The following is a 14,621-nucleotide window of genomic DNA, read 5'->3' as shown; positions in this document are numbered from 1 at the left end:
ATTTACCAAATTTCAGATTTAAATCTAGAATGAGTTGTACACTCGATGGATATTTGTGATCATGTTTTACTGCTTTGATTGATTGATTGATTACTTGGATGTACGTCGCGTGCGCCCAAAAGGGCATATGCGACGGGTTTATTCCCGCACAGCGGGATGCTAAATGTTCCTGGGGAAGGAATTAGTGTCACATCCCACAGACGTTTATGTGCTCAAGAAGCACTGTTAATTTAGCCGTCAGGTCGTAGGACTATGTCTCTAACGACCTGAATGAAGGGCTTTCATGAGTGGGAATGGGCCCATCACACACTCATGTTAACAAAGAGCTGATTTCAGTTCGTTATTGACTAGGTGTCGATTCAAGCAGTGTGTAACGCCCTTTGCGATTGGTCGCAACGATGACGTCACATCAGGACACCTAGCTTTAGGCGGGTGGAAATTGTTCCACATCTATCCGTTATACGATGTCCGAGAGAGGCAAGAGGGCAAGGAACTCGGCAAGCCAGCCATGGAGGTCGTGCACTCCCAAGTCGGGGTGATTTGTTAATCGATTGGAGTATCCTAGGACCATTTCCTGTCTTCGTATTTTTAATGGCAGTTCACTGGTGAGGACTTGAATGTCGATGGTAGAGTGCCAGTGCAACCAGATAATGCTTTCCTTTGGATGGTATCCATTTTGTTCAGTAATGTTTGTTATGCTGAGTTGTAAACTTGGCATCCATAATCTAGTTTTTACTGCTAATAAAAGAGATTTGTCAATTTATTTTTACACTGCTAGAAGCCTTGAGTGAAATCGTCTGGTACAATGGTTGAAAAACATCTCATTTACATGAAAGTAGTTTTATAAATCAGGAGATATTATTAAGGTACTTTTAATTAATTTTCATAAACGATTATTCAAGATTATTGTTGCGCCACGGCATCCTATACCTCGCTAATATCACGTGCCTAATTTCATATGAAACAATGCGTGTGGTTAGATCATCCACAAAAACCATTAAATGTTATCCTGACCATTTTATGTTAAAATATGTATGTAAAAGATATTTCTTTTATTATTTTCCATTTTCTCGAACCTTTCTTAACCATTTTCCTTTCATTTTAAAGCGAAAAAATAATTGTCTCGAAATATATTCATTTTTGTCTTCTGCTTGTAATATTGTACCAATGTTTATATATTACAGATATGTGTTATCCGTCTTCATGTTAATAGAACCTTTAAAAAAAATCAATGCGAATGTTATTAAGAGTATTGTATGCATGGTATATCAAAAATATCTGTTTCAGAAAAGACACTTCTGTTAGAATTTAAAAGAACATGGTTTCGTTTATGACGTACATGCAAATTCGATCCCAACCAATATGTCATCAATATTTCCATGACGTCACGTTACCTGGTTGTTCTATTGTTCATTGCTAAGACGTTGTCATAGGGTGATATCCTTGTATTGGGATTTAGAGAGTGAAACGCGACAGTAAAACACTGTTTAAGGTGAGAAGAAAAAAAAATATATTGTGCAGAAATGGAGATGGATTGGGATGACCACTCTCGGGATAAAAATTTGCTTGAGAAGAAGTTCAGCACTCAAGCCTGCAATATACTTAATGAACTTCGAAAAACAGGTCAACTATGTGATGCTATTATCAAGGTTGAAAATCAGGAATTTCCTATACATCGTGCCATAATGTCGGCATGCAGCCCTTATTTTAGGGCTCTATTTACTAACGAAATGTTTAACACAGATCGCAGAGAAATAATAATTCCAGGTGTCTCTGCAGATATGATGAAGTTGATCATCGAGTTTGCTTACACACGTGAGTTGCATGTTACACAAGAAAATGTGGAGCAGCTTTTACCTGCTGCAGATCAGTTTCATGTCAACGGTTTGGTCAAAGCCTGTTGTGATTTTCTGGCCTCAGAGATATGCGCAGAAAACTGCATTGGAATTTACAAATTCTCTTGCACGTATTTTTGCCACAATTTAGAAAGAGCCACTTTTAGGTATCTGATGCAGAACTTCACGGATGTTTACTCCAACAGCAACGAGTATCTGCAGCTTACGGTGGATGAGGTATGCAGTTTTCTAGCCTCAGATGAACTGAATGTAAAAAATGAAGAAATTGTATTCGATGCAATTTTGAGATGGATTGATTATGATCCAGAAAGAAGAAAGAATTATATAGCTAGATTATTGAAGACCATCCGCCTTGGTCTCCTTACTACCCAGTATTTTGTTGAGAAAGTAAAAACCCATCCTTATGTGCGAGACAGTGATGCATGCAAGCCCGTCATTATCGAGACCTTAAAGTTCCTTTACGACTTGGATATGGATGAAGAAAAAGAAGTGGATCTGAATAACCCCCTTGCTCGACCCCGGGTACCACACGAAATTCTCTTCGTCGTTGGAGGATGGAGCGGAGGATCGCCAACAAACATTGTAGAAACATATGATACAAGGGCAGATCGCTGGATAGTTTGTGACGCCCTTGATGCAGGTATGATTCAAAACTTTATCGAAATTATCTTACTAAGTTGAATATTGTACTTATCAAAATATTGACGAAGAAACTGATTTTATTATATTCATATATTTTTTCCTTGTTCCTACGCTTAAAAAAAAGATAGTGAAGGAAATCATATTTGAAAATTCACATGTTAATATTTTAATATTTAGTTTCCTCGTCTGATTGAGAACAACTACATGCGCTACTATTTGGTGTATTGTGTTTTTACCTGTAAAGGCAGATTATTGTCGAGGTCGTATTAGGCGTTGTCATCACCATCTTCGGAGCTTCCTCTTCTCCAAAGCCCAGTGAGCCCTCCTCCCTCGCCCCCCCCCCCATGACGTGAGAGGCCACTATTAGAGGCAGAAGTTACGGTGACTCTTTTGTAAGCGTGCCTATCTCGGTACCAAATTGGTGCATGTTCAGACTTAGCAACTGTTTGATCGGCTGAGGTCGGCTAACGTGTGGTGTCCTTGGGAAAGGCACTTCACTGCAATTGCGTACTTTTTTTTTGCTGTGCTGAAAATCACCAAACAAAAATATTATAATTCTTCCTCTTCCTTGATCGTACTGATTGTTATTAAATAATAATAATAATAATAATAATAATAATAATAATAATAATAATGTTATTATTATTATTATTATTATTATTATTATTATTATTAAGGCGCACGAGCCTACCACGGAACGGCAGCGATAGATAAATTGATTTACGTCATTGGCGGCTTTGATGGCGTTGAATACTTCAATAGCGTCAGATGTTATGATCCCGTCAGCAAGACCTGGTCAGAGGTGGCACCAATGAATGCTAAGAGGTTCGTATATTTTAATTTTATTCTTCTTATTTATTTATTTATTTATTTATTTATTTATTTATTTGTATGACTTATTCCGTACCTAAGCAACGTAAGTACAAATCATTAGAAGAAAACACGACACATATCAGCACCATTCGACTACTACTACTACTACTACTAACAATAATAGTAATAAATGTATCCAGGTATAGTTGATTAAGAATAGACAAAAAGAAGTTATTATGTGACTCTTCAACAATCATCAAGTAAAGAACTGACCTTTTCATTGAATCCTTGAAATAGTTGTAATAGAATGACGTACAGTTTACAGAAAGTCTTTTAATAACAGACGAAATCCTAGAAGAAATTTACAGCTGCTATATTAACTTCTTATATGTCAACAAACCAACCACATATCTATCTATCTATCTATCTATCTATCTATCTATCTATCTATCTATCTATCTGTCTATCTATCTATCTATCTATCTATCTATCTATCTATCTTCAAGTAAAACATCAACTATGAATGAAATACATAATGATGCATTAAAGTCTCAACATGTTGTATTTGTCATTCAATAAATAAATGTAACACATATTCTTTTGTTATATTTTCATAATATGTCATAATAAGCAATAAACAACAATTTTAACAACTTATATTAAATAACAGTAGTGACCACAGTTTACTAGTAAAATTCAAGACTGTTCATATAGATAACATTAAAATTCCAATAACACAACCAATTCAAATGATTCTTTGCAAAACTTATGATGTGAAATGGATGACCATTTCTTAACAAGATAATGATACAAATGTACTGACATTTGCTTTAGGTGGCTTTAAGGAGGTGACTACCCCACAATATAAATAAGTAGCCTGTTCTATAATATCTTTGGCAATGAAATATACTGAATATTAATATTACAGAGATAAATGTCTACTTTTAAATATGATTGCTTTAGTATAATTTCTATTTAGAGAATGATACCATTCTTTGCCACTTTTGGAAACCTGATGTTTCTACCATCTGAACTTGAACCCTGGAAACTGAGTTGTATAAACGGGACGTGAAATGAGTCCGATGCCGGTCAAAGGAAAACTGATTGGTGTGCACAACACTCTCTATTGACTCGTATACCTTCTGGTTAAATTACAACCTGTAACACTCCGCCAGAATGAGTGCATATTTCTACTAAGATTTAAGACACAATACATACTACAGCTAAAAATGTTGCGATTGAAGACCTATATTGAATACTAAGTTATATTATGTAACTCCTAATTACAAATATACGACCAAACACTAAAATCCTTAATAAGACGAGTAACAGTAAATCCTGCCCTCTGAGTGAAGTTGGTGGAGCGGGAAAATTACAAAAGACTAACAAATTCTCTTTGGGCAAAACGCTGTTCGTACCTCGTTGTAGCAAACTCAATGCTGTACACTTCTGTTCATCTGATCATGTCCGGTTGTTTTGTTTCCATGATGATTGTGGAACATCTGTTGACCAGACCATTATTTATTAAGACTTCTTTCAAGTGAACGAGCTGTTTTAGATTCCACACAGTTAGTGGTAACCTGTTTTATGTATCCATTACTTTAAAGCAGAATTATTTCCTGATATTTGGTCTAATCCTATATAACTTTAAACTATGTCTTCTTGTTGTGGCTTGTTCTTGCAGCTGCAATACGTTCGAAACTTTCCACATAAAATCTTGTGTTTTAGTCATGTCACCTCTGAATCTTCAGCGTGCAAATATAGGCAAGTTGTGTCTTTTTAACCTGTCTTTATTAGATAACTTGGAGAAATCTGCGATAGGCTTATTAGCTCGCTTATGAAAATTTCAATAATGTCAATATGTTGCTTCTTGTATGTGTTCCATACATATTGTATTCTCAGTGATACTAAGCTTGCATATGACAGTTTGTAGGGGTTCATATATATATATTCGAATGCTCTACGGTGTGTCATATTTGTAGGAGACAGTCCGTAGATTTTAGCAATGTTAAGAATAACTCAAACCAATTAAAATGTAGTGATATATATTTATGCTTAAGGTCACTAACACATTGTCATAATCATAGGTACATCCAGTACACGAATTGTATCCAAAACATGTATGGCATTGAACATATAGAACAACTTATTTAGTTTGTCAACTATCCAGAACATTCTTTAAGTAAAATTTCGTAATATACTTAGTCTCAAATGAATCGTCAGCATATGAACTTGCTAGAACAAATTATATGTACAATTTAAATTTAACCATGTAAATAAAAGATGTGAAAATAAATGTAAATAATGGCTCACATCTACACATGCAACAGCAGAATGATACAGATCAATTAATCACAAGAAACATCCCTAAAAGTAAACAGTTTTGAATTCAGGTAAAATGTGTCACATTAGCATACTTTGTTAAAGAAAAGCGGAAACAAAACCTTAAATGTATCCAGCTGAGTCTGAAGAAACCCAATCTCATTTTAAAGTTATAGTTTATAAAAAAAGATGATTGAACTGTCATCTAATCTATCTGTTGTACTGTTCTGGCACTACATTACAGTATTGCAACAATAATCATTATCTACTTCATGCGTAAATGTATTTAAAAGGCAAATATAAAAAGTATAATTACAGACACAGCTCGCATTCCCAGAGGCTTCTCGCCCGTTCAAGAGCGTACTAAAAACAATAAACAGACAAAACATACCACTTGCGGATAAATCTTTATTGTAGAATATAGCAGATTACGTTTTAATTGAATAGTTGACTTTCACGTCGGTAACGGTAAAAAGTTTGCTTTCCTCGTGCATTCAGAAGTAACTACAAATTGTCTACATTCAATATTGGCTTGATTGAAATTATGTCAAATATTGTACATGTATTTGTCCTAGATGTTATGTTAGCGTGGCGGTTCTTGACGGGATGGTCTACACCATGGGCGGCTATGACGGCCATAACAGGCAGAATACTGCAGAGAGATACACACCTAAAAAGAACCAATGGAGTTACATTCAACCAATGAATTACCAGCGCAGTGATGCGAGTTCCTCAGCCCTACAAGGTATACTACTTTAATTGACCAACCATACGTCAGATCCAAAAACAGCCACGCATTTCATTAGCATATCATCTTTTTTTAAATCATAGTTCTTTGAAATTTCTACGATATTACGTGATAAAAATTGTTCATTGATTGCAGAAATTTCAAGAGGGTTGGATGCAAGTTAGTGAACAAAAAACCGGACTGAATCGGTGCATCTTACATAGTGAGTCAAATTTAGATGTCTTCACATCGATAGGCAATACTGCCTCGAAGTATGACAAGTGTAGTATTTCAGGTAATGTATGCAATGCGTTACACATAACACGGTTTAAAATTGGTTGGCGGTCCATCCGTTTTCAATTTGGAATAAATAAATGTTGTCTGGAGGCTGTGTATTGAAACAATAAGCCTGGCGATTCGTCATTCGCGGTGAATTAGTGTTTGTTCTTTTTTGATAGTATGTTTGATGGGAAAAATTATTCATGATGCATACCGATTTCCTTATCGCAAACAATTTTCGTCAAGTTTCGAATCAGTAAGCACACGTAATCCGAGAGAGTTGACAGTAAAAACAGTGTTTAAGGTTGTGGGTTCCATCCCCGGCTGAATCATACCAAAAAGTGACAAAAATAGTACTAACAGCTGCCTCGTTAGGCGCTCAACATTAAAAGGTAAGTGTTAGGACTGGTCGGCCTGGTGTCAGGATAATGTGACTGGGTGGGACATCATGCTGTATGTACGTCTGCGGCATGATGCCCCAGTGCTAGACATCACTATAATCTGCCACACTGCAGACAATGTAGCGACATGACTGAAAAAGTGTTAAAACTACGTTAAAAATCCAGATCACACACACACACACACACACACTCTCTCTCTCTCTCTCTCTCTCTCTCTCTCTCTCTGGATGAACATAGCACAAAATGTCTCGAGACTTCAGATGTATATCTGATATCTGTCCGGACTAATCAGCGTGCTTGAATCTGCAATCAAAATTGCTGGTCATTCCGATTGAAAGTTATCAGCACGACGAAGAGTATTATTAATTTTAGTAGGTTAGATTATTATTTATCTTTTTTATCTATCTTTTTTTTTTTACATCGAATGCAGTTTTACATATTAGGCTGTTCGTTTGGTGTGCTATTGGAATTGGCTCAAGAAATTCCGATTCCTGAAACTCAAATGCCTAAAAGCAATTTTAATTCAAATAATTGGTCTGTTTATCCTTATTCAAGAAGAAGTACAATACTACAAAATTGTCTTCGTCATCAAAACCACGAGTGATTCCACTGTGTGCTTCTTCAATCCTTCATATCAGACTAAAATATGCTTATCACCCTCGACCTATTCCACCAAGTCCAGAAATAAACAGCAGATGTTAGTCGCATTTTCGAGGTATAAATTTTACGAATCATACCTCCAAGTATACAATTAGCTGTTATTAGCTGCCGTTCAGACCTCCTGGGTTACGAAGCAAGGGTGACCGAGAAGTTGTGAATTCATTAAATCTATTTTTTTTATTATTTGGTCAGTCCTATCCAATCGTAGATATAACCGAGGTACACCAATTAGACTGCGGTTTAATTTTGACAAAGATATTTCCAATTAACAAACGCCGACAGACATTTCCGATTAATATTTTGTCTCGTAGAAATAGCAGAGATTGTCCGATTCTATCACTGTCGCAACATATTCGTTGGTACACTGCGCCTGATTCATCATCATCAAATATATTTTGTATTTCTACAACTACACCCGAGACTTTTTCTCGACTGGACGGAAATGTTTGAGCGATTTTCCATTTGCAAAAATCCATGAAACAGACCAAGATTTCCAACCACATGTGTTCATAAAATAATTCAATCACATGCTTTAACAACGCGCAAGTATCAACTCGTTCACGCATTCGATGCAAATAATGGCTAGTTTTAGTTGCTCTCAAGCCCATAGTTGTTATTGCGTAGTAATAAGTTCATTGACGCGATTATTACAAGGCAACGTGTCATCACCAACAGCATCATAAGCAACAATTTATGGTCAATGAATCTGAATGGTTTCTTGAAATCTTTCATTCCAAAGTTCCAGAAATGGCAATAAAAATTAAAAGTGCAGGTATTTCACTGATTGTTGAACGCCTTAGATTGTTTTTCAGCTCCCATCGTTTTATACAAATCTTTTCTTCTTACATCTAGTGCGATGTTTGTTCTCCAAAACTTTGACAGTTTGGGAAGTATCACTATTATTACTTTAGAGTCTCTTTCAGAAAAACGATTTTCTTCTACTTGCATTGGAAACGAGGACATTCCGAATGCTATTTCATCCAGTACGTAACGTTATCTCTTGACCGGTCTTCTATTCCTGGATGGTAGATCCATTTAAACTTTTTACGCACGAGAGAGAAATATTTTCTAAGCCACCATTTCAATTTTCAGATCCTGAATAGAGTAAAAAATAAGCTTAATTATTCTACTTTGACAGCTTGATGACGTAATTGTAACATTTTACTCATTTTGTTTAATTTAATTTAAAATTCTGAGCTTTATTCATCACAGCGCTTCATAACTTTAATACATTTTGCCATTCATCGCCATAGCGTTGTGACGTCATCCCTGTCAATTGGAAACTCCTTATGTATCCTTCGATCGATTCCACACTTATAACGGATTGAGGAATTCCAGCATTTCTGCAATATTTTCCATAAAGCATTTCATCATGCAACCTGAGGCCTGACCCTTATTCTTACATCTTTTCTTTAAGCTCGAGAATCAAAAGCTTGAGAAGTGTTACATTCCGTAATTTTTCTTTCAGAATATTGTTCAAATCGATGAACTTTAATTAATGACTTTTTCTTTGTTATTGCTCATGACTGAATATGAGGGTGGGACTTTCTATTTTCAGGAAAAATCTACATTTGTGGAGGCTTCAATGGCACTGAGTGCTTGAATAACGCCGAAATGTATGATCCGGCTATCAACCAATGGACAATGATCGCCCCAATGCGCAACAGGCGAAGTGGCGTCGGCGTAATGGCCTACAGAGACCACATTTACGCTCTTGGAGGTTTTAATGGGATAACCAGAATGAACACTGGGGAACGATACAGCCCCGTGACAAAAGCGTGGCAGACCATCCCTGAAATGTACAACCCTCGAAGCAATTTTGCAATCGAAGTAAGCAAATTGTATATTATTATTCTTATTCTTCTTCTACCTTTAAACTAGATGTCCGAAGACTCAGGGCTAAGGTTGTTAAGAGCTGAATAATATTATTTTTTAAATTTTAAATATATTTTCTTTCCTATCTGACATATATTACATGTTTTGGTGCTGTTCATCAATTAACTTTATTATGAAACGATTGATAGCTTTTTTACGTGTTTTAAATCGCATTCACTTCAAGCAGACTTGATTTTCAATAAGTTCACTATCGCTACGGCAATCACCACAGCAACGATAAATACTATAACTATCACCACTACTAACAGTACCTCTGTTACTGCAACTTAAGTAACTTTTAGATATAATATAAGAGCACATTTCTTTCTTGTATCTTTCTTCCTACAAATATGGAAGTGTGGACTATAAAATGTTATCTTGTGCATGTAATTATTGGCAGATAAACAGACGATAGTGTAAACTTTGTTACTTGGAAAGGTCGTCTTTTTAAGCGCTCAGACTTTGTTTTAAAGAGATATTACTATATGTTTACAAATCTGATTAAAATCGACATTTTAAACATAATATTTAATGCAAGTATATCTCTGTTCCAATCGAATTGCACATATTTACATTGTAGTATAAACAAATTTGTTCTCCATAAACCTGACAGGTCATTGATGACATGATCTTTGCTATTGGTGGATTCAATGGAGTCACCACTATCTTCAACGTGGAATGCTATGATGGGACTACAGATGAATGGTTTGCATTTCCATTTTTTTTAATCATCTTTGATATCAAGAAAGCATGTTATTTTCTTGCCACTTTGCCCGTGTCGAATTTGATTAAGGGAAATATTTCATTTGATTTGTGGTTGATTCAACGCTGCTGATTTGTGTGTGATGGTAATTACTTTGCTAGTTGTAGTGAGGGTAATAGGGTGGTTACATTTCCGTTTTCTTTTTCCACGGTGTGTTTGTTTTTCTTTGTCTTTCATAACTCCTTCATTCACGCAGTCAATACTGTCTTTATATTACAACCATACATCTCATATGCGAACACAGCTTATAGTCTTATACCAAGCAAGGTCAAATGTATGTATGTATGTATGGGAGAGAAGATCACAGACCGTGGGCAACAGATGGCCAGATGGGTGGAGCACTACTCAGAGCTATACTCCCGAGAAACGTCAGTGATGGATCCTCCTCAACCTCCTTCCCAATTAACAGCGGCGTGAAGCAGGGCTGCGTGCTATCACCAACCCTTTTCGGGATCTTCTTCTCCCTGTTCCTGTCCTACGTCTTCGACTCGTCCACGTATGACATATCTACACACCAGGTCCGACGGGAGGCTGTTCAACCTGGCACGACTGCGCTCAAAGACCAAAGTGAGTGCTGTGTTCATCAGGGAGATGCTTTTTGCAGATGACGCAGCTCTTGTGACCCACACCGAGGAAGCCCTCCAAAGACTGGGAGACCGTTTTGCTGATGCCTGCATGCAGTTTGGTCTCACCATCAGCTTTTAAAATACAAATGTCAGCATGCAAGATACCACCATTGCCCCTTCCATCAAAATCGACGGTGTCACCCTGGAAGAAGTCAACAACTTTATCTACCTAGGGTCAACCATCAGCAACACTCTCTCGCTTGAGATGGAGCTGGAAGTGCTGGCCGAAGACCGAGGCATCTGGAGACTGACGGTAAACAAAGGCATATCAGTCGCTGATGCGAAGAGAGGCCAGTTGGCGACGGAGAAACGTGACAGAAAGAAGAACGCTGCAGCAATCACAGCAACTCAGACTTCCCAGTATATCTGCACCAACTGCAATAGGGACTGTCACTCACGTATAGGCCTGCACAGCCACAGCAGACGATGCCAACACCCCAGAGACAGACAACAACCCAAGGGCGCTATTCGCATAGTCTCTCGAGACTGACCCGCCAATGATGATGATGTATGACTGACTGACTTTATTTCCTCTTCAGAAGAGATTTCATTCAGTTAATTTTTTGTTAATACAAAAAAGATAGAAACATAGCTTAACATTAATGGACTTACAGTACACTATATATATATATATATATATATATATATATATATATATATATATATATATATATATATATATATACATATGTATGCATACACACAAATACACACATATATACACACATACATATACACACACACACACACACACATACATATATACGCACATACCTATATATACATACACACACATATACATACACATATATACACATATATACATATACATATATTTACATATATGTACACACACACACGTACGTATATATATATATATATATATATATATATATATATATATAAAGAAACGTAAAGAAATCGCAATATCTAAACACATGAATGAGAGAACTCATTTGCGCTTCAGAGAAACCCAAATTTTTAATTTGACTCCCATTTTTGGTACCAAAGTTTGTTTTTTACTCAGTCCGACCCCCAGTTTTGACACCAAGGTGATTTTTGACTCTCATTCTTGCACCCCTAGGGGATACACTGGTGTGTGTGTGTGTGTATGTATGTATGTATGTATGTATGTATGTATGTATGTATGTATGTATGTATGTATGTTACAACCCTGGTTATAGCATCTAGTAAGTTTTGGTATTCACCACCTCCAACAAAGCACTAAAAATGACAGTCCCAAAAAAAGGGAAAATTCCGTAAAATACTTAGCTATCAAACAGGGGCGCCCGCAGAATTTTTTTTTTTTTTGGGGGGGGGGGGTAAGCATGTAGTGATCAGCTATATTGAGTTTTACAGAGATGGGTCAAAACATGTTTGGAAGTGAAATTCGGCGGGGGGGGGGGAGACAAAGTGCCTCCTCCCTTACCCCTATTTACGAGTGCACATGCTATTAAGTTGGAGTACACCATATTGTCACATAAAAAAATATAACCGCGAGAGCAGTCATATTTTTAATTCTGATTAACAGGAATTCATAAGAGCCATGGTTGTAATTTGATTGTTCTCACTGTATAGGACGGATATTAAGGAAGTTTTATGTTACCCTCTTTTTGTAGGTATGATGCCACAGACATGAACCTCTATCGAAGTGCTCTCAGCGCATGCGTGGTGACAGGCCTGCCAAATGTTCAAGACTACATCCATAAAGATAGAGACAAGCAAGAGGACAACAAGAAAAAGCGCTCTTCCAACGCCGCCGTACCACCGCCTCAGCAAAACTGAACAAAACTAGTCCAATTTTAAATGTTTCTATATATTTATTTACCTCTCGTTTCCACATCCATAGTATCGAGATTACCGCATATTGAACGGACCCGCCACATGTAAACCTGCATTTGTACATCTTCCTAGCTATCTGTTCACGATGAATATTAGTTTTTTTTTATGCTAATATTTTTTTTTTCATTTTCACTATTCTTCTTCCTTCGTAGAATCGACTGAACATCGGCAAACATCCTATGGTACAATTTTATTTGCTCCAGGCTACTAATGTTTTGCATTCGTCAAATCATTTCCTCGTGTACGGGACTAACTTACTTTGAAAATATCATGAAACTATTTTATAAATGAAACTATTCATTTTGTTATTGACCCCCGACACAATGATTCATTTATTCCTTTCTACACTCTGCGTAAAATAAAGTTTTTTACAAAACCTATAAGCTGTGGAATAATTTTTTTTGTGTGTAAATATATATATGTAAATATATATATATATATATATATATATATATATATATATATATATATATATATATATATATATATATATATATATATATATATATATAACTCCCTCATAGTAAAGATATTCCTGAAAAACATGGACCATAGCCGCCTTATGACAGAAACAGTGTTATAATGAAGGGCCTTATCTTGAGAAAATGGGGGCAGGTGTGCGTGTGTGTGTGTGTGTGTGTGTGTGTGAGAGAGAGAGAGAGAGAGAGATGCAACAGCTTCTCCTAATTTCAGGAGTTGCAATACGAATTTAAAAAATATCGCTTAAGTAAGTCTGCTGAATGCATAATTGTTATTTCTGTAGTTCATTCTTTAAGTTTGAAACGTAGTGACAGAAAAAATGTAACTTGAATTTTGGTTGCAGTAGAGAAATCACGTTGCATGTACCAAAAGCAACAGTGGAAAAAAATCTAAATTTAAAAAAAACCCATGTTGTTTTGTTGTTATTTAAAAACATTCAACTCAAAGAAACTCTGAACTAGACCTTAAAGTAAAAATGATCCAAGCTGCCTGACTTCGACAAATAATCAAATCAACCAGGTTTTGGCATGACGGTGAGATAGAACCGTGATGCATAAATGCACGTATACATTTTCCGTGCCGTTATTGAAAAGCTGACTCTGGAATAGACCCAGATGCAATAATATGACAAAACTAATCACCGCGGGCTTTTCTTTAAAAACAATAAAACCATGACCTGTTTTTGTAGAAAAGTACATGCAAAAGAGAGAGAGAGAGAGAGCTTGCTTTAATAAAACAGTGACCACGTAACGATACATACTGAATAAATGCAAAATTACTAGGACATTTCTGTGCATGTAATCGCAGAAATCAGGAAAGAAAAACATTAACTGATTTTGTGATTGTATTATACACGTCCGAATAACACATTATCCTATCTGAAACTTAGAATAAAACTTACCACCGCCCTATGCTAACCACTGGTTATCTCACGTGTATTTCGCTTAAATTAGATTTGTTGCATTGCAGAAAAATATACTGATTTGACAGGTTTCTGATATATGTAGAGAACTAAGTTATATATATTTAACAAATATAGAATCGAGTAGTATGATAATAGCAATCTGAGATTTTGGTTACTGGTCTAGGTCCAAGACATTCACACACTCCAATGACTATAACACCAAATCATACGTGATTGCAACCCGCACGAGCACCCCACCTTCCTTCCGGCGAAGTTACCATGAGGCTTTCCAGCACAGTATGATGTGAAAAGAAAATTCTATAGATACAGAAAGCTTCATATAGATCGTTAACCAAACAAATCGCTATTATCATATTACTTGTGGTTCCAAATCCTGAAATATAGCATTTATACACACGAGTGCTATCCGC

At 36.2% G+C, this 14,621-nt stretch overlaps 1 protein-coding gene across 1 annotated transcript; it reads left to right on the top strand.

The window, feature by feature from the left end:
• The first annotated feature begins 1,430 nt into the window (after nt 1-1,430).
• Nucleotides 1,431-13,186, top strand: LOC149779381 (kelch-like protein 10). The gene is made up of 6 exons (XM_089938610.1): nt 1,431-2,496; nt 3,176-3,323; nt 6,209-6,378; nt 9,259-9,530; nt 10,189-10,280; nt 12,584-13,186. Exons 1-6 carry the CDS (start codon nt 1,524-1,526, stop codon nt 12,747-12,749), a joined length of 1,821 nt encoding a protein of 606 aa, XP_089794736.1. The 5' UTR covers nt 1,431-1,523; the 3' UTR covers nt 12,750-13,186.
• Nucleotides 13,187-14,621: the final 1,435 nt, after the last annotated feature.

The sequence above is a fragment of the Sinohyriopsis cumingii genome, chromosome 17 (genome assembly GCF_028554795.1).
Source record: "Sinohyriopsis cumingii isolate HCF-2022 chromosome 17, ASM2855479v2, whole genome shotgun sequence".
In the NCBI taxonomy this organism is placed as follows: Eukaryota; Metazoa; Mollusca; class Bivalvia; order Unionida; family Unionidae; genus Sinohyriopsis; species Sinohyriopsis cumingii.
The sequence above is the reverse complement of the archived record's forward strand: the minus strand, read 5'-3'. Positions and strand labels throughout refer to the sequence as shown.